This window comes from Bombus vosnesenskii, unplaced genomic scaffold, assembly GCF_011952255.1.
Source record: "Bombus vosnesenskii isolate JDL3184/JDL3185 unplaced genomic scaffold, Bvos_JDL3184-5_v1.1 scf7180000013266, whole genome shotgun sequence".
NCBI lineage: Eukaryota > Metazoa > Arthropoda > Insecta > Hymenoptera > Apidae > Bombus > Bombus vosnesenskii.
In genome coordinates this window covers 1,635,849-1,659,841 of record NW_022882926.1, presented here as the reverse complement: position 1 = coordinate 1,659,841, position 23,993 = coordinate 1,635,849, and the positions used below count along the sequence as shown (strand labels likewise).

At 35.0% G+C, this 23,993-nt stretch overlaps 1 protein-coding gene and 2 long non-coding RNA genes across 4 annotated transcripts in view; 1 reads left to right on the top strand and 2 right to left on the bottom strand.

Annotated features, from left to right (window-relative positions):
- Positions 1-23,665, top strand: part of LOC117230282 (cell growth regulator with RING finger domain protein 1-like) — a 43,297-nt gene extending 19,632 nt beyond the window's left edge. For both annotated transcript variants that reach the window (XM_033487559.1, XM_033487558.1), the window contains exons 2-6: positions 4,053-4,210; positions 20,394-20,565; positions 20,699-20,840; positions 21,151-21,258; positions 21,650-23,665. In XM_033487559.1, the coding sequence (XP_033343450.1) occupies positions 4,057-4,210; positions 20,394-20,565; positions 20,699-20,840; positions 21,151-21,258; positions 21,650-22,102 (1,029 nt within the window). In that variant the 5' untranslated portion in view covers positions 4,053-4,056 and the 3' untranslated portion in view covers positions 22,103-23,665. The remainder of the gene's footprint in view (positions 1-4,052; positions 4,211-20,393; positions 20,566-20,698; positions 20,841-21,150; positions 21,259-21,649) is intronic.
- LOC117230292 lies at positions 18,131-18,889 on the bottom strand. Its single transcript, XR_004492741.1, has 3 exons — positions 18,623-18,889; positions 18,336-18,515; positions 18,131-18,254 (listed from the first exon to the last, which is right to left on the bottom strand). It is a non-coding gene; the product is annotated as an uncharacterized LOC117230292 (long non-coding RNA).
- On the bottom strand, positions 19,045-19,494 carry LOC117230294. The gene is made up of 2 exons (XR_004492743.1): positions 19,271-19,494; positions 19,045-19,151 (listed from the first exon to the last, which is right to left on the bottom strand). It is a non-coding gene; the product is annotated as an uncharacterized LOC117230294 (long non-coding RNA).
- Positions 23,666-23,993: the final 328 nt, after the last annotated feature.

Sequence of the window (23,993 nt, the reverse complement as noted above, 5' to 3'; positions counted from 1 at the left end):
ATTCATGTCTTTACTGGCTGAATTGTAGAAGAAGAATATAACTATAGATTTGTTTTATCCACTTAATAATGTATTATAAGGAATGTTCTATCTTCATTATTTTATATATTTATGAATGTCATGTATATTTTTGCCACATTTTCAAATTCTCATAAATGTATAAACATCCATAATGTATCAATAATCAGCGATCTACCAGCTTAATTAAGGACAATAATCGAAACTTTTGAAGGATCATTTCTAAGGCAATCAAGTATTATTTTTTTACGAGATGCTTATCTTATTAGATATGTTTATGGAGAATTTGAAAAGAGATATAAAATTGTTATTTATGACAAGACACTTTCTCGTTTACCTCCTTTTCGAATAAAGTAACAAGTTAGCTGCATGATGGCAATCTGAGGTCACTGAGTGGCATTCAAACAACCTTATAATATTATGATTTATCTCGTTTTACCTATGATTAAATAGAAAAAGCAAATGGAAATGACGAATAAGGTTTTCAAACGTTACATTGATTATGCAATCGCTTATTCTAATTCGTGTACTCGAACCGACGCGTTATTACATTGCAAAATCGGTGATTTGCCAGTTTTGCCGGTCGTTCGGCTTTTTTCTGGAAATGATTTCTGTATACTTTCATGGAAATTATGCAACGCCATTGGAGACGCTTGATCAAACCGTTATTATCTTGCGGTATTCGTTGTTGCTTGTCTACTGCACTACACGAAGTAAATACTTCTCAAGAAAAAAAAAGAAAAATAAAAAATAAAATAAAAGAAAGAGAGAAAAACAATATAAATGCAAGAACAGATATATAACATTCCAGTAAATTTCCAAATCTTTATAGTTACGTATGGCAATCTATTTTAATGTTTGAAAGCATACAGATATCTATATTATAATTTAACTTTATTCTGAAATCATGGATTTTGTTACTTTTACAACATTTTCTCTAAACCAGGGATAGTAGTACTACCATAAACCAAATGAAAAGTTATGAATTTCCGTGGTATGTATAAATAGTATAATAAACTGAGCTCATTTACACGTGAACTATCCTACTTGGTATCCAGGTAGTATCCAGGTAGTATCCAAGTAGTATCCAGGTAGTATCCAAGTAGTATCCAGGTGGTATCCAGGTGGTATCCAGGTAGTATCCAGGTAGTATCCAGGTAGTATCCAGGTAGTATCCAGGATAGTATCCAGGTAGTATCCAGGATAGTATCCAGGTAGGATAGTTCACGTGTAAATGAGCTCAGTTTATTATACTATTTATACATACCGCGGATACCTGGTGTCCAGGATACTATCGTATCCTGAAAATTTTACCTGAAGTACAGACTTATAAATCAATAACAGTTTATCAGGTAAGAACCATTTGCTGCAATAATGCAAAATTCGTTGGAGAATTTCGACCTTAAAAGTTAATTTAGTTTTTCACCTTTTCTGTTATTATTAATATAATGACAATTATTTGGTGAAGCTGCAAGTCGAAGGTTGAAATCCCGTTATTGGAAGTAAGAAGAAATTTCTATGCATTGAGGCATAGGATTGTTTGCGTCGATTGCAAATGAGGAATTCAGAGGAAAAATGGTACAAGCGACAACATCTATAATTTGCTCTCAAATTCTTTTTCGATAAGTCTCTCTATCTAAGAGTAAAGCTTTAACAAAAGGATCTACGTCTCTAAATATTAAAACACAATCTTGTGGCTACAAAATAAAATACTGTACTCTCTCTAGGTAAATATAGATCTTATGTACGGTTCCCTTCACTTATTTCAATTTCGGGTGAAAAATTGACACAAGTGATAGACGAGGATAAAACTGAAGTTTGGTCTTCCCGTGAATATCAAGGTCTGAGCGAACTCTTTCAGGAACTTTCAGTTCCATTTGGAATATTTCTTCGCGCTGAAGGAGCCGCTTAGTCCAGCTGTACGATTCCCAAATCCAGCAGCCTTATGTCAATAAACCGTTAACACGCTTACGTGAAACGTGCGATTCGCCTATTTGAAAGGAGAAAGCCGTCTGAAATTTCAAAGTTGCGTGGTTTACTTTTTACGCTGTCATAAAATAACTTCAAAACTACACAGTCGAATTTAAATCCATCGAAACAAAACCGAGCACGAGTCCCGTTAACGATACTTAAATCGGACATTTTCGAGAACCTAACGGAGGAAATGTAGTGGGAAATTTGATCTCGTGTTCCTTTTGATGTCATCGATCATAGGATCGTAGATTGACGAATAATTCGCTGCAACCTTATGTTGCGGTATACGTGCATGTGTTCTCATGGCCGCGAGGTTATTGGCAGTACGCGGCCGTTCGCACACTAATTCGCTCCAAAGGATGAATAACGAAGGCAGTTCGGTTATTTTAAATATCGAAGGACGGTATAGTCGCGTTCTTTCATTCCAGAGCCTTATCGTTACATTTTATTGGAACGAGGTCTGCTGAAACGAGGCGATACGTTGATTCTTTTTTTTTACCAGCTTATAATTATTTCTTTGCATCTTAATGTCGGTAAAAAAAAAAATGGATCAGAGTTCGTAAACATAATTTTTCAGATTTTTTATGAAAATGATTATCTATGTAAAGTAGTTGTTTGAAAAAATTCAAACTCGGTCGAATAACTTATCAAGATAGAACTTATTCGTTGCCTTCTTCATTTATTCAAATATCTGATTATTATCTATCCGTACGAGTTACGTTTCTTCTTCGGGAAAAAATAATTTTTCAGATTTTTTTATGAGAATGATTATTTACGTAAAGTAGTTGTTTGAATAAATTCAAAGTCGGTCGAATAACTTATCAAGTTAGAACTTATTCGTTACCTTCTCTGTTTGTTCAAATATTTAATTATTATTTATCCGTACGAGTTACGTTTCTTCTTCGGGAAAGAATGGAGAACGTAGAAGAAGCAGAATCTTTCTTCTAGAATAATTCACCGCGTCCGATTTATTTTTTGCGTCACTGTGAGGAAGAAAGCAAAGGAAAGATGAGAAACTCTCAGCAACTAGCTGATACATGATTTTCAAACCCGTTAGTTCATACTTGTTAATAGGAAAAGGTAGTATACTGTTATTTCTCGGATGGTCTAATCGTCTCGCGTTCAAGATCGCGCATACCTGCACGTAGGACACTATCGTCGTTTAACTTATAAACAGTATCTCGTGTGTCTAGAGAGAGCGGAGTGCTAATTATAAGCTCTGAAGAGCAAATCAAACTTTTAATGTTGTATTATGAATACATTATGCGGAATTGTAAAGTCTCTCGCGAGTTACAAATATTAATTCTTTTACTTCAACGTTTTGAAGCTTAATTAAATTAGTCTATTAATTTAAAAGCGATAATTTCATAGTGCCCTTGTAATACCCTTATAATACTAAAGGAAATTAGGGCATAACAGTTTGAATGCGAACGACTTCGAAGAATTTGAAAGTTTATTTTGTTGCGAATGTAAACAACTCTAATGATTATATAGCGAACATTTATGCATTTACGAGAAACTTAATGATGCAAAACACACAAATGCACAGAATACACATGATATATTAAAATATATAAAATATTCAATGTATAGTGCTTTATAACATTTAACGATCGAAACATATCTCTGCTTTGTAAGAAATATTTCTCAGAATCAATAGCTGATATCTGTCCGGATGTTTATGCTTCTCGAATCATTTCAAAGGCATTCTCTACGCGAAAATATTTTATATACAAAGCATAACAAAAGGATAATAACGGATGAATATGCACATCATCGACCGAGGCTCTTGCATTCTGTAGTAGAGTCAATCCTTCTCCAATTGACAAACGTATCGCATCGACTCGCCGTCGCAGATTAACCGAATGTGTCAACGTCAGTAAAGCGATTTTTGTATCGTCTTACAGCTTAGCTTCACGTTTCGCTAACCATACCACAAAAATATAAACTTGAAAAATCGAGGACTCGAGAAAAATATAAATCCGCATAAACAGCCACATATTAATAATAAATGACTGAAAATGGTTCGATTAAATGAGAAATCCGATTTCTTTGTACAGGAATATGATCGTGCTTCGTATTCACGGCGACGAATTGATGTTTGGAGGGAGTGGAAGCGTAATGACACATTCGCCGCGCATACCTCAGATGGAGATGATGAAGGTTCACATTCCCTTCACCTTCAAGCTTCACGAAAGTTTCAAGAGCACTTATACCGGTGAGTCTTTTTCTTTCAATTTTCCTTCTTCGCCTCTTTCACAAGTCTGTCGAAGAAATCGCAAGCATGATACTTTCGAATTGATACCGAGAAAGAAATTGAAGAAACGCTTGATATGTTTTACCCAACTGAATCACCAATTTGAATAATTTCAATGTTATCATCAAAGGAAGAACGATTAAATATATAAAAATTATATAAATATATAAAATTATACAAAAATTCCAATCCAGTATCTCATTTCGAACGAACAAGAGAGCAGTACACGAATAGTTGAAATATCTAATTAATTGAATATCCAGAGAAGTTCGCAAATTATATTAAAATTCAAGTAGACGTACTATCTAGTACGAATGATGAATTATCATTAATTATTCTCGCATAATTAACATTCTAAATTAGGAATGTCGTTGGGAAAAAAGACAAACCCGTTTTTGATAAACAGATCGGAGATCGTATCTCGCACAATCGATGTACTAACGCTCGGACGTGTCTCGCCTTCGTTTCATCTAATACTCTCGGGATTAGTATTCGTTGCCGTTTGAAAAGTCGTCAAAATTCACGCGTCGTTCCAAGCAAACACGGCGATTCATTACGAAGAACTCCATAACTTTTCGAATCTATATCCTCGCTCGCGAATCAACGTTCTTCCGACGATTCTTCTCAACAAGAAATCTTTATTACTTTGCTCTCTACCAACAGTAAGCATCGTTTAAATTTCGCAAGTCTTGGTTCGTTGGGCTAACTGACTCTTGAAAGGAGCAAAACCTCCTTCGCGTCTCGATCGGCTCAAAAGTAGGTTATAGACACCGCGTAAGAAGAAAAAGAAGAAAAAAGGCGAGACGGTCCTCCCGTTGGTCGTCATTGTCGCTTGTCGTAATTGGTATGCAGGTGTGAAGATATCTGAAGTTACGAAACGTTACCTTGACCGCTTGGCCAGGTCATTGTGAGTCATTTAACCGGGGATAATTGATCGCGGGCAAGGGATCTATCTCATAATTATATTACTTCGCGCAACACTTTTTAAAATTGCTTCCCATTTCGAGCAAATTCATAGATTAGTATGTAAATATTCGTTTTTACATACCTATGTATGAAACAAATTTTCTTATTGCACATCGGGAAAAAAAAGTTTGTGAAATATTCAAATAATTGTATAGCTTGTTCACAGAATTATATTTTTCTTATATTTTTCTTTATTCTTTTAAAAGCTAGATCTTTATACGTATTTTAGGCAGAATTTGATTTTTAGTAGCCCATTGATACAATGGGTGAGATTAGTAAAGCGAAGACGTATTAGCTTTAAAAAATTTCAATTACTATTCAAAAGTATTAACGTAGTTGGCGTGGTAACGATTTTCGGAATACGGCGGCTTAAATATGCAAAAACATGCAAAGCATTCATTGTAATATTTAAAGGGTAACACGAATCTTTATTTAGATTCCGCATCTATAATTGTTATGATAAGCACCTACAATTTATTCATGGTAAAACACTTATTCTACGAATAACTTATACTTGATTGATTTATTATGCGAAGGAAGTAAAATCGCTTCGATTCATTATTAACAAATTAACAAGAATTATCTTCATCCGTAAGTATAATTATTCGCAAGTGCTTGACTTTTAAATTCTTATGCAATTTCTGTTTCTCGAGTGCATATTGTTCTTCCCATTGATTCCCGTTACATACATACAGCTTGTGCGGTTTCTTCAAAGCGATAACAGATATTTCCTGAACAATCCATCTTCGGTCAAAAGCACAGTTAAGAAGAAAAAGAAGCTTCAATAGCTTTAGAGTTAACGAATAACCGACGAAGATATATCCTGCACAATGCACACGGTTGAGAACGATCTTCTTCCCCCGCCGTGGTCACGTTTTATTACGCGACCGGTTGATTTATGCTTGACACCCGCCGACCCTCGATAAATTCATTAAACCACGCGTATTCGTGTGATCGCGGGCGTATTTGTTACGCGCAGGGCTAGTCTCTGTTAACCTTGCGAGTATGCCTTGGATTTTATTCGAACCATGCCACGGACCATGCAGCAACAATGATGGAGCACGTGTCCGATTGTTAATGGAAACTCGATTAATCAGAATGATGATGATCGTCTGCAATAGTACTCTCGTGTATTGCTCTTTAGTATGAAAGTACAGCAATTCGTAAAATTATCTTATGTTGTTACAACTTTTTCTTTGGATTCTTGTTGGATACGTTCGTCTTTTTCTAATTATGTAAATCTTATAATTCGATCAGGTGTGAGGAAATTAAAATATTCGTAAAATTACGATACATTGATTTTCTTTCAACCGTAGATATTCCTGTGTCCTCGGCTCGTTTAGTATATATCTAAGAAGTTTCTGATATATCTTTTATACCTTAAGTTATCTTTTTCGCCAGTTGGCCATTAATCATTTCATTGGAACAGCTTCTGCGTGTTATGTGTCCTGTCAAAGAATTCTCTTACGTTAAGAAATCGACAAATGTTTGCTTCATCTCTAAATTTAGACGAAACTCTAATAAACACGAATATTGTCCATTATTCGCTATCTGATACGAATAAATTTGTCGTCAACATCCGTTCTAGGGAATTACTGATTAACTTAAACGTACGTAAGATAAATGAAACGTCAGAGATAAGTGATATTTTCCTCGTTGATATCTAACTCGAAGACGATAGTGGCACGTTTCTCGTGGAAACGATGAATTTTCCCGGTAAGGCGCCAATAGAGGAGAGTCATGGCAAGGGCAGAGTATTTTCGAATTCCAAACTCGCAGGCAAAGCTGACCATGTAAAACCGTGAGGGTCGATCGCGGAGGTATAGACTGTAGAATCGTTCATCGAGGACAGCGTTTGCTTGTCGGAACACACAAATGTTACGTAAGTTACGTGACAATATGTGTAATAATTTGCACTTGATCCTGTGGAATTATTGATAAACTCAATGTAAGAATTATTAATAAATCTAAGCCACCAGCTGCTTGTACGTGGGTCTTTCTCATCCTTGATAGTTTCGAATAAGGTTCTTCGATCGTTCTTTTGGCAATAATATACCATAATGGAAAACACATTAATCGACAAGTTGCTGTGTGTTAATGCTGGTCGTTGGCAGATGTTTGAAAATCAATCGTACTTGAACGATGGTTAGTAAGTAAAGTTTCTTAATAATTTACTATGTTTTGAAAAACTCATTAGGATCAATAAACGTCATGTCGCTAATGGAGACCTTTCAGAATTTTATAAACATGTAGGTATATCTAGAATCTTCATTTTGCAATGCTTTTTCGACTGGATTCCAATGTAACGAAATCAGATTTGAATTAATAGATATATCTCCAATGAAAGAAACGCAAAGATGTTTTGCTAATGGAGCTGATTATCATTCAAAAACAAAATTACAAAAACAAAATCTGACGTCGGACATTGATTAATCCTATAACGACGTAGCTTGAGAGAGAGAGAGAGAGAGAGAGACTCATCAAATGTAGCAACATAAATTTCACATTTTAAATGTCACCGTGTATCTAACGCAATTATTAATATTTGTTTCTTATATGTAATTAAAGTAATATACCTTTTACATCTCATACAATAGAAATCCGAGAAATTGCCTTCCTAAATCTGAATTCTTCGTCGTTTTATCAAAGGATTAAAAAACGAACGATGTCCTCGAGAATTCCGTAACAGCTCTAAAACAGAACCTTTACCATCGATCGACCGATGGTTGATCGACGTTATGCGTGTCAAGTTCACCGACTCGTTCGAAAAACTTACTTAACAAGCATGTTACGAGTTGCAGCGAGCGAGATGAAAGGCAACGAATCGAAAGCTCATTCATAGCCTGGCATTTTACCGAGCAAATATTACATCTGCCTGCGTATCGGTGAACGGTTGCCGGCACTAAATAGCTCTCTCGGTACTAAATAGCTCTCCCGGTCTCATTGTGCAACATGTAATCGCGATTGAATCGAGAGAGAGAGAGAGAGAGAGAAGAGCTTGTGGTCCAGGTTACGAAAGGTAAACCAACCGGTGATGTAATGTTGCGAGTCGATTGCAAGATTCCTTCTTCGACGGGAGAAGCAAGTTAACCTGGTGGTGATCGTCCGCTCGAGACGAAATCTTCTCATGAACATCGCTATTTAGTTCTCGTACTTCTTAACGATGTTAAAGCTTTCGAAACTTGTACGTATCTCGATAATTGCCGCGTTTCGCAGTTCCACGTTTCAATTTAGTTGTTTGGCGATTGCTACATTGTAAATGTAGGATGGAAGAACGAAAATGATTCGAAATAATATCTCTAGGATAATACGGACGAATATACTTAATAGTGATATTAGTAATTAGCAACGTCGATAGAGAAGTTATAAAGTAGATTTCTATTTACTTTTAACGTAACGTATGTTATCTTCATTTGTGTACATATTTCGTATTTCGTGAATATTTTACTTTCTTGTCATATTATGTTGCTAAAAGATATCTTTCCTCATGGCGTTGAATTATGAATAACGTCAGGATGTATGTTCCATAACTTCAGGTAGCATAGTGAAGACCTTGTTCTTATTTTTTGGCTCCCATCTTGTAAATTCCAGCCTTGTTCCCATATACCAGCCTTGTTATAAGTTCAAGATGTACATGAGTATGAATAAACTTGGTGGGCACTTAGTGAATCATCAACGTAATAAACGAGTTATTAAAAGAGTTAATTCCATTAAAGGGACATTAATAATAATTTAATTACTTGTTACACAAGATGAACTTCGTAAAAGGAATTATCATATTCATCTGGAATCTAGAGTACAACAATTATTTCTTCATCGGTTCAAGGCTCCAGTTATCTTACTTTCGTTTCTTAGAATTCTTTCTTTCATTTCTTTGAACGTATTTTTAAGTCCCAGTTCTAGTATCACGCAAACGTGACAGATTTTATTACGGTATCACATGTCCCAGAACCATGTCGTTATTAGACAACTATACCACGTACGTTCAAACTATCATTTAAGATAAAAACATTCTTACTCCCTTTCCCAAGCAATAGATAGCAGCAATCTCCTTCAATTTCAATCTCATTTCTATCATTTTGAACATGCTGTGCTTTTTTTTGATGATCTTGCATCTATCATATTATATCCATCGTATTTTGCTATCGCTAACGAATCTTTTAGTTGGAGGAAAATATATAAACCAATGAAGTATGAAGCCTACGTAAAAATTCGTTTCACCTATCAAATATTATAGCGAATACCGTACAATTTTCGTTTTCAATCTCAAATAAACGTTAGAATAAATCCTCTTCCTTCGGATCTCCAACTTCTTTTGTTTCGTCGTTTCTCTTTTTGCATTTTTTTTCTATTCCTCTCGTGACGTGTCCTATTCTCAAGCAAATAGAGTGCGTCGTTTTCAGGAAATTTTTTCGCAGGCACGTACTCACGAGCATCGTAGCGTGGCGTCGCACATAATGCAACATCCTGTCGAATCATTGCTTTTGTATTACGTAAAACGCCGCCCGGTATACGAGGGCAGGATAAAGAGAGAGGAGGAGAAAAACGCACACTGCAGCGCCGTTCTTTTTCTTCTCCTCCTTCTCTTTTTCACTTCTTTTTCAGTCTTTTTTCTATTATTATACGCGTGTCCCTGGCCAATTGCACAGAAATGAACTCGCCGACTGCAATTATCCTCGCGAGTGAGTTCTCGACCGCCTCCTACTTTCATTCTTGTTCCCACAATACATAATAGGCTGTATTGTTAGAAAAGAAACTAGACTACTCCTCGTCCTTTTACCAACTAGAAGTAAATTCTTCTCTTTTCTTTTCATATATATTTTTTTCTGCTCGTCTATATCCCGTTACGTCGTCTGTAGTCGCTTCATCGAATATGTAATAGTAACTGAACTGCTCATAAATTTTCTCCAAGGAATCATATAGCACAATTTCTCGCATGAAGACAGTTTTAAAATACAATCTCTGTCAATCAACCATATATTACCAAAAAAAAACTGTCATCTTATTAAATTTGTTTACGGAGTTCTGTGAAAAAATATTTACGTGAAAAGTGTTACTTTCTCAACAGTATCGTTTCTCCTTTTATATTATACTATTATATTATACTTTTTATACTTATATTATACTTTTTTTTATACTATTATATTATACTTTTTATACTTATATTATATTTTTTTTTATACTATTATATTATTATACTTTTTATATTATACTATTATATTATACTTTAAATATTATTATATTTTATATTATACTTTTTATATTATATTATACTAAGCTACGTTCTTTTAACTACCAAACAACACAAAAACCAGGAAACCAACGACATCATACTCATATTTTCTTCCTTATAATCTCCATACAAAGTCAGTTAAGCTTCTGGAGGAAGCGTACAAAGTAGAGGATTTGTTCATCGATCTCTTTATCGAATCCCAAATGAAGAAGAACGACGCCCTTGAAATTTTAAATTACAATCGCGTTGATTCAAACTTCTCATTCAGCGCATTTAGCCGTGTGAAGAATCGATTTTGATGTGCTGATCGAAGCACACGGTGAAGAATCTATTTTAAGAAATCGAGTTATGCGGTAAATATTCCCCTGCATATATGCACACATGTACGTATGTACGTTTTGTTTGATCTGTCTTTCTGTGTTGGATCGATAACGCGGTTTGAGAATCGGACGAGAAACGTCAGCATAATTTTAGAAAAAGGACACTCGAGAAGCCTTAAACGGGAACGATCGTAACACTGTAACGTGTAAGATAACGGTTCCTGCCGCGCAAAAAGAACGGTTTCTCGTTTGGTTGCCAAAGTCACAGTACATGTCAGTTAGTACCAGAGTTTAGAAATGTGCTCACGTAAGAAATTATACGTTCTACCCACTATTGGTGATTTATGATCCTCTCAGAATTGTAGTTTGTACTTGCGCTTTTTTTTAGAACAGGTTTTAAACAGAGAGATTATTCGTTTAAAAAGAACCAATTGTTACATTCAAATGATTTTTCTGTAGCTAAGAATTTTTCAGATATTACAGAAAATACGTTTCAAATCCATCAAGAGTTGTTTTCACCCCCTTCGATATGGATCTTGGATTTTCGTTAAAATTTAACCATTTACGTTTAAAAATGGTCAGTAAGTTATCAATTCTAAAAATGTTATACCGAGCTACCACAGTCTTGATCTTTTTATATTTTCACCTTTTTCATATTTTCCAAGAAACGATAATTTTTTGTAATTAACATTGTCTAGTAATCTTCTTTAAAAATCTACATTTCTCAATGTCAGCTCTGAGTCTCCACTCCTCTTTTCACTTTTCTTTATTTTCATGGCTACCGTATCCAGCTTCGCAGTACAAAGTTAACAATGGCGATAATAAATTATTATTGTTATTATTATTATCTATTTAATTCTGGCTTTTTTGCTTTGAATGGCTTTCAGTTATCGGCCTTGCAACTGTACATAATCTTTACCCAATACAACAATAATGATAGTGAATTGTAATGAATAAAGAAGTATGGAATTCGATAAAAATTTCATAAGTCGAGAAAACAAAGACTCTCCGAAGTGGAAGGAAAGGAAAAGCGAACGGGCACAACGCAAATAAGAGAAATTTACGTCAACTTGCTCAAGACATTTTTGCACCTACAATGACCTACATAGTTCTGTTGTTTCTCTAGTCAATACAAGAGTTTCTTCTTCAAGGAAAAAGAAGCGTACACTAACTAACGACTATTTTTGCACAGTACGCATCCTTTCCATCTCTTCTAAGCTTTTGTAAATTTACACACGACAAATATTTATGCCATTTGTATCCACTCGGGATTGAGAGAATTTATATTTTGTCCCGTACGACTTAGTTTTTCTTTTTCCTGTTTTCCTTTCATTTCTTGGAAGCTATCATAGAACTGATATGAAAAAGAAATGACGGTGTTTTTTTTATAGTTAGTTAATTGGAGATATCATGTATATCGCAATTGATTTAATTAAATTAAAAAATCGCAAATTTAATTAAATTAAAAAATAAGTTGTTACGTGTAAAAAAATGTAATGAATGTTTTTCTATATTCTATATATATATTTCTATTTTCTATATTCTATATATATTCTATATACGAAATTGATGATCTAATCGTAAGAAATCTAGTTTATCACGTGTACTGCGTACATCTCAAATCCATATTTTTTTACGATATACTTTATGATACCGACTTGATAAAGTCTTTTTAAATACTGAAAATCCAATCAGCAATGAAGGTGTTAACCTATTCATTAAATTGCTTCCTAATCAAAGAATTCTATATTCGTAGAATTAAAATTTAACAAAAAACGAATCAATTTTAGTTAGACCAATTTCGATTCTTATAATTCCTAGGAAAATTGAAACAACACATAAAAGGTAGAAAATAAAGAAATTACTATATTGCAAAGATTGAATGAGTTAATATTGTTCGTGATAATATTCGCGGTAAAAATTCTGTTTGGTAAAAGTTCAACAAGAATCAGCGAGCAAAGTTAAAAAAGCGGACAAAAATTCCGAGTGAGCCTAATGAAGATTGTAAACTGCACAGAGCGACGGAGCTTTAAAGATCAGAAACCCAGCGGAGAATTGTAAATTAGTCGTCAAGTGGTTGGAGCAATTAATGGCTGCGGCTTGCTTTCGCATATATTGTACTGCAAACGTTTGCTTGTGGAAGCGCTAAAGAGTTGCAACAATAGGAGCAAAATAAAAGTCAATGCTTTCACACTTCATGGTCACGCGAGCAATTATCATCTCCCCTTTGTTGCTTTCGTTCAAATGAGAATCATAAACTTTTAAATTATTGGCCATAGTTTCATTTACGAAACAGTTTTTAAATTGTAATTTAATGTAAAATGTAATTCAAATTGAAATAATTCGATTGCATTATTTTGATCTGTTTTTCTTGATAAAGAATTAACGTAGTATTTGGAAGAGATAGACAATTTTTTGCTCGAATTATTAAAATTAGTCTTTGAAATATTTACAGATTTTCAAATGCTTCTAAACTTCTGCATATTCACCGATCTCTTTTCTTTTTCTGCAACATCGCCTTCTACTGATACTAATAATATCATACCTGTTAATTCAAGGACGAATAATATCATACTTTCATAATAAATCTATTGCAATAGAAAGTTCCATTAACCGAGCATGACCGAGTAAAATCGCAGAAACAAATCTACAGAAAGGAAATCTTAACTCAAGTATCCAAGACCTCTTAAAATACCAAAAATAAAGCTACTTGAATTGAATCTCGACTCAGACCATCGATCCACCAAAATGCAGTGCAATGTTGAAAGATAAACAGATGAGAATAAAATACAAGATATCTTAACTATAAAATAGATTTACCTTCTAAGAAGATTATAGGATATTTAATTATATCTTAATCAGTCTTATCGACATTTAAAAAATACGATTAAATTATAATAATCCTCTTAGCATCCATAAACATCCCATTTACATCCTCTTAATTGATTCACCATTCTTACAATACACTTAATTGCTCAGTATTCTCTAAAAATTATCATCGAGCTGCCTCAAATCGATTATTTGACATTACTACTAGCCAAGACTGTTGGTCGACAAAGGTTTAAGATCTTTCTTGGCACAACTATGATGTTGAGTTTTATTGAAATAGAAGCATAATTATGTACCAGACTATGGATATTTATACAAACTTATTTGTTTTGTAGTCTAGTCGTAAATTTGTACTCTAGTCAGTGAATCTACTCGCAAATTTGTTTCGCCTATTAATAATATAAAAAATATTGTACCTTGGTTAGTTACTTATTTTTGTACCGAGCGTGCATTCTATTTATTTTTTCATCTTTAAATTCCCACGGATGCATAAAAATCCGTAGTCTAACGATCAGATATATCTCATTATTTTCATAACTGTTTTTCCTTATTATACGCTACTTTATCCGTATAATATGCTTCAACGAATATGCTTCTAACATAGACAGATACTGCCTTTCTCCGTAATCCTCCAGTATCTCTGGCTAACTATAATCTATCATTTTTGTGGAGTAATGCCTCCAGTTTCCGCGGCGACCGGACATGATTGAAGCGCGGTTGCGTGTTCAGCAGCCGGCTTATTCCACGAGAGGATTTCGACATCGTTTGCTCAAGGCTAGGAACTATTACACGTACATATGACCGATCGCTAGTCGCCGGTTTTGGATCGGTTTCTCCGTGTTGTTGCGATCGCCCGAGCAAAACGATACGAAGAATGCTACTAGTCGTAGTGTACCAACATCTTGTATAAAATGGAATAACAAGAAAAACCCGGCTTGTCGTACGTGACTCTCTGGGCGTAGAACAATCAAGGTCGATAGAAACGATCATATGCCATTTATGTAGGCCATTCTGTTTCTGCGGATATATTTACCCTGATATATCACGCGTTCTTTTCTGTTCTAATCGAACGTGCGCTTCGAGTAGATTTTTACGCCCGATCTTATGTTTCTTATCGTTATGTATGTAGCGGGCAACAACAATGAATTGACGCTATATATCAATTACGTCACGCAATATCAGAAGCTAAATTGATTAAGTCCATTTTCTGAAAGTATCGTTGCTTTAGTGTCACAATTACATGACTCTTGTTTCATTCTTTACAGACTAAACAATTAACTTCGATGGAGTTCTTAATTATAATTGAACATGTATAGGTAACGTATTATGGTAGATATTATTATTATTATTACAACCGATATTATAATCTCAAGAAACGAATTAATCTACTATTATCGCGTATACATACATAGATATGTTCGTGAAATGATCCCAAGTTTTAGATTTGTATATATGTACGTTTGATAAAAATAGCGTAGTTGGTACGGTGGGATGAACTTCACTGTATCTGCAGTGATGATGACTAACTTGGTATATATCTTGACTTAACCGAAGAATTCACTTTTATCTATTAGATTTCTAAGTAAGTCAAGGTCAGTGTGTAGACGGTCAGTGCTGATCGGCAAAAGGTTGGTATTTGGATTCATCGTTCTACAAAAATTAGATAAACCTTGATCTCTTATCGTTTCTTGCAATGAAACAATAATCAGGGAAAAGTTAGACACGGTATTTTTACTAACTAAAAATATATATGTATACATAAAATATTTAAAATAGAGTACTCAGTATAATATTTAGTACATGATGCAAATCTCACTGCGTTTGAAATCCGGTTATGATGATCAGTTCTCTCCATCGCCTATATTCTATAAACTTTCCATTAGCGAAGGAAGTGATAATCTAGTGTTCTCGACACGAGTTTAAGTATCTATCTAAGTATTCAAGTTTGTGATTCGCGATGAAAAAATTGTAGAAGAGATCGATCTCTCGGAAGTCGTGTTTTCCCCGAGCCAATTAAAGTTCGGTGGTGACGAGCGACTTTTTGACGCTGCGTCGTATGTCTCCTTCTGTTTTCCCAATTAAAAACAACGAAGACAAATGTATGACGTAGCGAGAACACAGCGTCGAAAAATCGCTCGCCCTTACTGTGCGCCTAAACCATGCAGAAAAAGCAGGCTTTGAAAGAGCAAGTACGTTCTTGTTGCCATTGCCTGGAATTCTCTGGCTGAGTGGTTGAGTCACAGTTCAAACAGGGGAGATAGAAGCCTCGAGTATTGCTCGAGACACATAGCAACCCATCGACGAGACAAAGAGGCGGAGATACTGGTTTCCATCTTACTGCTATAGGATGAAGGGATATAGTCGATAATATTAGCAAATTTATTTCGAAATTAAAGTGGACACGAGATCGATTAATATGACTAACGTTGAATTGTAACGCGCAATAAAGAGATTTATCAGGAAGCAGCTTCGAGAATGTCCACGGGAATCTTCGTTTCTACATATCTTTAAAGGAATTAACGTTTTGTTTTGCTTACCGTATTCCGCTCGATTTTATAATCATTGTTTCATTCATGAAAGTCTCGTGAATCACCATTTCCGTTTGAGCTTGTGTCCATCGAAGAAATATGTGACAACGAGAGGAAAGGGGAAGGAAACAAATGAAAATTAATTCACGTCAATACGAATTCATTAGCAATCGATAAGATTATAATTAGCTGTTGTTTAATTATCATCGTTCTCACTATCTCTTACAATAAAGGAACGCCGACCTTCGATTCTATTTTTATTATTTGGAATCCGCAAATGGATAAGAAAAAGTAATTTCACAATTTCACCAGGTTACGTAGGCGTTACGGTAATCGCATTCGTGCTCAGCTACCATTGCACTATACGTTCTGTTTGCCCCGTGAACGAAAGAGACGGGTATGTGCACGCAAAATGGTCCGATTTCCACGAGTAGCTGGTGCAACGGTGCAACCAAGCGAACGGATTAGTGGGTTTGTTCTGATTATGCAATGACATTTGATAATCGACTATTCCACGCTGGCTGTTATCATCATAATTCAGTCGGCTTTATGGAACAGTCGCTTTTGTTCTTTTTTCTCCGCGTAGCAGTTTATTGAACTGGACATTAATTGTATTATATATTATATATACTGATTTTATATTATTGCGGCTTTATATTATATTTATATTACAGCTTTATATTAAGAATTTTAATATCACTTGTAATTGGTACCATTCCTATTTTACAATCGTCGTACAGTAACGCAAAAACTCAGCCATTAACGCGAGTACGGTAAACACGAAGATTCCTGCAAAAAATAGCAAACTTGTTTCTTTAAATTCCTAATAACGTAAAGTAAAACTCGCAACATTCTCTAACTGATTAACTTTGAACGCAAACTTCCTCGATAAATATTTTAATAAAAACCGACTTCACTTAGAAAATTGAAAATATAGATTCTATGGGAAATACAGAAGAGTTTCAAGGCTTAAAATTTCCAGCAACGTAAAGTAGAGCTTCCAATATTTTCTAAGCGACCAACTTCGAACGCAGACTTCTTCGATAACTATTTAACGAAAACCGACTTCAATTAGAAAATGAAAATATAGATTGCGAGGAAGATACGAAAGAATTTCGTGCCACGAAACCGAACCACTGAACTGTACTTTGGAATTCGGGTTAATTACAGTCCTGTAAATCAAACACTTGAAACTTAGATTATCATTAAATTTTGCCCCTATGAAAAACCAATTTTGTCAAAAATAAATAGCTATATTGTCGGTACATGGTCCACTATCACCTACCGAATGACAAGAGATTTATGTGTGTTCACTTTGTCAAACCGTGGGTGATCATAGTGCAATATACTGTGCAATTGCAGTTGATCTGGTTGGCTGACTGGCCTTTCACCGATCCATTCCATCGTTGTATGTACCACTCGACTAATCGATCGTGTTGTATTCGACGATCGAAAAGGTTCGCGAATCCTCATGATCGAGATAGGTCAGTCATTGACAATTCTACTGTTGAATACAAGTACAACTTCAATGTCAACCGTAAGCTTTTAGAGCCCGTAGTGAACTTATTTTAAACTTTGCACGGTGTAAGTTTCATATTTTAAATGTCACCATACGTAACGCAATAAATATTTTGCTTTCTACAAACAATCGCAACAATAATGCACATATTTCTCGTATCTGATAGCAGAAGAAGATAACTATTCTGCAAATTATCCATTCTCAATTCTTCGTTATCTTATTACATCGTTAAAAAATAAAACTATCTCTATTTAAAAATTGACTATTTCCGTTCTGAAGGCAATATCAATTCTCAAAATTTACTGTGGCGTCGGCGATTTTAGATATAGGAAAATAAAATTTAAGGAGCACGTTAGTTAAAGCTCTTACTTTATTTACGCGTTTTGCACAAAAAGAGCTTACATATTCCGAGGCCTTTTTACATTCAACAGTGCAATTTAGTTCGACTTACGTTAAATCATTTCTTAGGATTGGCTCTATGCAGGATGAAACTCTTCGAAGAGAAGCTTCGTTTGCAAACTTTGAAAGAATCGAGAAATCAGATTTCTGGGATTTCTAATGTCGAAGAACGCACTCGACGGATGTCTGGAGCTTTTTGTTAAACTCAAGACTGTAACATTCAGTATTCAGATTAATATCAGATTATACAGAATATTCTAGAGTTTCGAACGTTTCAGGTATACTAGTCTACCTTGCAAAAGTCAGGCCCGTGTTTCCTCCAGAACTTCTAGGATATCATTCATGAAGTTTGACCCACATCGCGCAGCTCATTATCACAGCCTACGTGTTAAGTCTTTGCCAACCACTCCAGTTATGCTTGACCAGCCATGCTTTAACTCGAAATTGTGCAATTTTGCATTTGCCATATCACCTGGCAATAGGAGCAAAAATATATGAGAATATAAGCTGAACCTTGCGGCGCATCCAAGTTGCATTAGAATTGTTTCGTTGATGTAAAAGTTTTATTTTTATATTTACTGTCTGCTAACACGAATGGCTCTGCTATGCTTTAATTCGCAATTATGCTGTTTTCATCGCGCTATTATTGTACCCGTATGAACACAAGTTTAAATGCAGGTAACTTGACTAATCTGAACCTTCAGATCGTCGGTTTGTGGATCACTGATCGTCTCAAGATGAACTCTGTTGCAAGACCTCGCGTAGACTCGATCAAAGCGCGACTAAAAAAGAACTCTGTGTTCTACTATTTCGTGGCTTCGTGGAATGGCCGATTTGATACTTGTCTGTGTCTGTGTCGGAGTCTACCACGATCCATCTTGACAGCTTTCACTTTCGTTCACACTAGCCCCGCGTGATCTCCAAACAATCTCCCCTTGATGGTAGCCTCGCCGCGAACGACGAGGATTTTTGGCTAGTCTGCCTGTTTGAACCTCGAATTGAGAAGTGACTCGAGGTCCAAGACCCGAGATTACGAGATTCAGGTCATGATCCTCCGCTTCCTGTGTCGTTTTTCGCCACGAAACGTCGCCTGCAATTATTTCTTTCTCTTCTCGAACACAACGATTCGTTAATTCGCTTGGTAAACAGATCTACTTGTCGTTTTATTAGCATGGATAAGTGTGACAAGGTTGACGGAAAGGTTTATGGATATACTACACATATTACCTGTTAGAGCTTAGAATTATAGTTGACGTCAAAGAGTTTAGAAAGGCCGTTCTCGAGATACGTGGTACGATGACTCATTCGAGGAATAGTTATACACATTATCACTTCGCAAAGTTCAACGTATCCCATATCGCGTATAAGCAGTGTAATTATTGTAAATAGTTGCGTTTCGAATGTTATATCCTCGATTTTCGTACGCTTTTAAATCTAAATTTAATTGATAAAAGATTAAAGCTAGTTTCGTCATCGTCTCGAATTAATTTTCTCGATTTGATTTTCTTCAATCAGTTTCTCGACAAGCAAGAAGATGGCATAAAGAATTCCAAGATAACGCTCGTAACTTCACATCACTTTCCTCCATTTTTCAATTTATGCAGTTGATTAGTACAGCCTTTGAAAGGCTGATATGACGCAGCTGCCAGCCAATTATTATATTGAAACACAAGAGATCTAGATAGTAGAAGCAGAGATCGTAAATGGTACTCTAATAACCACGAAACGAGTAGGGTTCCTAGGTACTCCTTCACAGAGAACAATGAGCATTCGCGAGAATTAGACCTGCAGGAAGTACGTTGTGGTTTGTCCTCTCACGCATGACCTGGAAACCCCGTTGGCCGAGATATCTTGGAACCAGACGAGAGGGAAAAAAAGGTTGAAAGTAGGCTTGTTACATAATCATTTTGAGTAACGTCACGATGTGAAATAATACGGTTAACATATCGCTGCGAAACTCTTTTCTTAAGTTACTCTCAGCTCTTATTATGTTACAATAAAACGAACGTTCAGTAGTTATATAGTCGTTCCACTAGCTTATGATTTTCCATGATCTTCCATGATTATCGAGTAACCGTAGAATGTAATGAATGTATTACTTGTATAATAATCATTTGCGCGAATTAACGATGATATGCTCGAGGAGAAAATTTAAAAGCAATAGAACTATAAATTTAGTCAGTAAAAGGTAGGATTCCACGCTGTAACAGTAACAAATGATCCTTAAATATCTTTTTATTTATAAGAATATATCTTTTATATGAACAAGTTGTAAATCTTGTAACATTATTGATACATCACCCTGTATATAGGTATAATACTAAAATGTCCTCTTACTTTCTTGTTACAGAGGTAGAATGCGAAATATCAAGTCAAGTCGAGTACTCTCTGCAGGCGCTTTGGGGCGTCAGTATAAGGGAACTTCACTTGGCGCTTTGGAAACCTTGGAGCACCCTTAGAGACGCGTCCTTGAACGGCACTCTTCTCCAAGGTCACGCGCAGTATCTCACACCACTACAAACGTATCCTTTTATAAAATAATTTTAATTCTTATTCTTTTTTTTTTAATTATCTTTTGTAATTTGTAAACATTTGTATCGTAATTAACATTACCGTTAATGGTACCACTGATAATTCCTTGATTGAGAAATACAGTAGACAACCACACGGGGAAGAAACATTGAGATTGTCGCTTCCGGCACCAGAATTAGAACTTGGGACACCACCTAGACTTTGTTATCCTTTAGTAATCTTCTTAACTCGCAGGGATAATGGAGATCCTCATCCAGACGAGACCGTGGGTATCTTTTGAGTTTTTACAAAAGCATCGGTCATCTCAATTGCTAATTTATCGTAGAACTTTTGTGAAACGATTTAAATTCTGTAAATACAATGATAATTGTAATGCGGAAAATAACGTATAACTGAAAATGAAATGCAAAGGAGCAACTACTTTAATGTATATTGTCGAAATATAACAAGCGTTGCGTGACTCGATTACAATCTTATTACCATTAATTAAACTCGGTTTTCTATTAAACCAAACGGACATTTAAATACAAATACTACAACTGCATTAGCTTATTCGGTTTTGTTTTCCTTGCAAGGTGGCTCTGGTAAACGTTGTCCACATCAAAGACAGCGTGTGCACTTTACCAACCTCGATCTTGGCGCAATATCTAAAACAGGCAAATGGCCAGTTGTCTTGTCTTAAGGTAAGTCTCTATATTCAAATTCAACATCAGGAAAACCACTCGAAAACTTCCAAGTTTTATATATTGCATTATATACTTTTATATGTTAACGTGATAAGAAATAATTTTCTTCAAAGAACTAGTTTATACTTGTTCTATAACAGTGTATATAAGTATAACAGAACATTTTATTGCACAAAAGTCGAGTTTAGAATATAATAAAATAAAATTGTAACGATAACTTATCACTAACTAATCAATTTTTTAATCATTTTCTTGTATTGTATCTGGTACCTGATACCTATATAAAGATTGAAGATTTTACGGTGGTTTCATAGTTTTATGAGACACACCATATTTCTATCTCAAGCACAAATTAAATTCTGTACTGATAAAACTATTTCTGTTGCAGCAACTATACCTAGCTACCGGTAACTCGACGAACTATGATGAAGGAGACGTGTCTTCGGGTCTAGGCTCAGCTCTAGCCCTCGCAGAACCTTGTAACAACAACGGTAGCTCGACTAGAGGCGCATTGGTTGCCTCCGGGACCGGCGATCCCGAGGGATCGTTATGGAACACAGCCGGAGAACAACTCTGCGTCGTTTGCCAATACTTTCCTCTTTCGCGTGCTCTGTTGCCTTGCAGACATACTTGTATCTGCGCATCCTGCTTTGGCAAACTAGATCGGTGTCCAATGTGTAGAAGCCCGATAAAGAGTTATTTCTGCATCAGGGGCGAAGAATACATGCCCTTGGAGTCAGAGATCAATCCCTGCAAACAGAGGCAACCGAGCCATGGACCCACTCACTGGCTTCACGATTGGAACGATAGACTCACAGATTTTCTTGGATTCGCACGATAGAATACTTGGTATTCTAAAATGTTTAAAATGTACAGCGTGCAGAATACGATAAAACGGAATGATTGTCATTTGTTTATCCAACTGCTTGAGAAAATTGTACATTTTGGTTGGAGAATAGTTTATTTGGAGTCTTTAATTCCTGTGAATTGAATCAAAGTTTGATGAGAGAAAAGTCCTTGAATAAGATCATTACAAATTTCTTTTAAGGAAGAAATCTGAGAAAGATAGGCAGGGCATTAATTCATATGGAAAACAGTAGGAAGAACGGATATTACAAGTACAAGAAAATGAAATTTCTGAACAGAATTATCATCTTTGGACTCGTGAGATATTGATATCTTTTTCTCTTGATGAAAGTTTTATGGAGAGTTAAATGAGCATGAGTGAGTCATAGTTGTGATAATTTATGATTCCTTCAGTTCGTTACTTGTATAATTTTCAGAAAGTTATTGTATCTCTTCTATTTTTATTAATTGTATGTCTCTGCCGTATAAGTTAAATAGAATATATTACTCTGTTGGGCGTTTGAATGATCTTCAATGATTGAGGAATTTAAAAAAAATGGATAATTTGTTAACGTCCAAATATATAGAAAACAAAACGGAAAATGTTTGATAAAAAGGAAGAAGTACAGAAAAACGTTTCAGATTTTTATCGCGTAACGTTGTATAAATATTTAAGGTGTAAATACAAGATACAAATAAGACATGTCCAACTTTAAGATGTAATTAATAATTAAGTTATTGATATTATTTCATACGATACGCAGATTTATCCAGTAGCTATAGAAACATTAGTTCCGATATGCATGCCTTTGAAGTATTCTTTCCCTATTTCTCTTTTTATCTTATACAAATTGAAGATATTTTTTCTCTTCCGTAATGCTCTGCCGTCCATGCACAACGATAGAGCTAATTCCCCTAAGGTTCTTTTCAAAACAACATCACACGAAAAAAGAACGCTGCTAAATTAATTTAAGAAGGATATTACGTTAACATTTAAACTGTAAATACACAGACTGTGATAATTCTAATAATATCTATTATTATAAACCAGATATATGAAAGAGTCCTAGATGGGGGACACAACAAAGGAGAAGGAATTGGTACGAAAGAGGAACATGAAATCATTTTCAGATTTCGCATTTGATACATACGTTAGCCTTTTTTATATCTTTTTGGCACTTGCATAAAGAATGATAATACTCTCTTACTGGGGCTTTGCAATGAAATCAAAATTTTATACCTTTTTCATAAAATTTCTTTAAACAAAATTTTTTTTATGACAACAGAATCAGCAAGATTATATTTAAAAAAATTATTTACTTATGATAATAAGATATAATTGCAAGCCTCAATATGTGAAAGAACGAGAGTATTTGGGATTAGACATGTTGATTCAGCAGTAAAGGCCTCTAAAGTCAATGTTATTGTAGTCGAAGATCTTTTCGTATTATAATTTATATTTTATTTAGTAAGTATGTAGCATTTTGATAATGCGACAATGTCTGTATGTGAGAGAACCTGTATATAATTTATTTAATAAAGCGTATTCATGCTGTCATGCCCTATTGTTCATGAACGCATGCATCCTGACAACGAGAGTTACATTTCTAAATATAGAAATATAACTATTAAAAAATAGAATAATTTATTAATTATTTAATATTTGTCCTAGATGTTTAAGAAAAGCAATTATCAATCTTGGACTTTCTTCGCATTATCACGGATATTTGCGATATATATAGTCAGAGATGAAATGAGTGTTTACGCACGTAGTTCTAATTATTTCACAGTACAGGTGCTGCACCATGCAGCCAAGTATTAAAAGGAACGAGCATTAGCATATACAAGAACCTATAAAATTAGGGATTTGCCTTGTTTGATTGCAA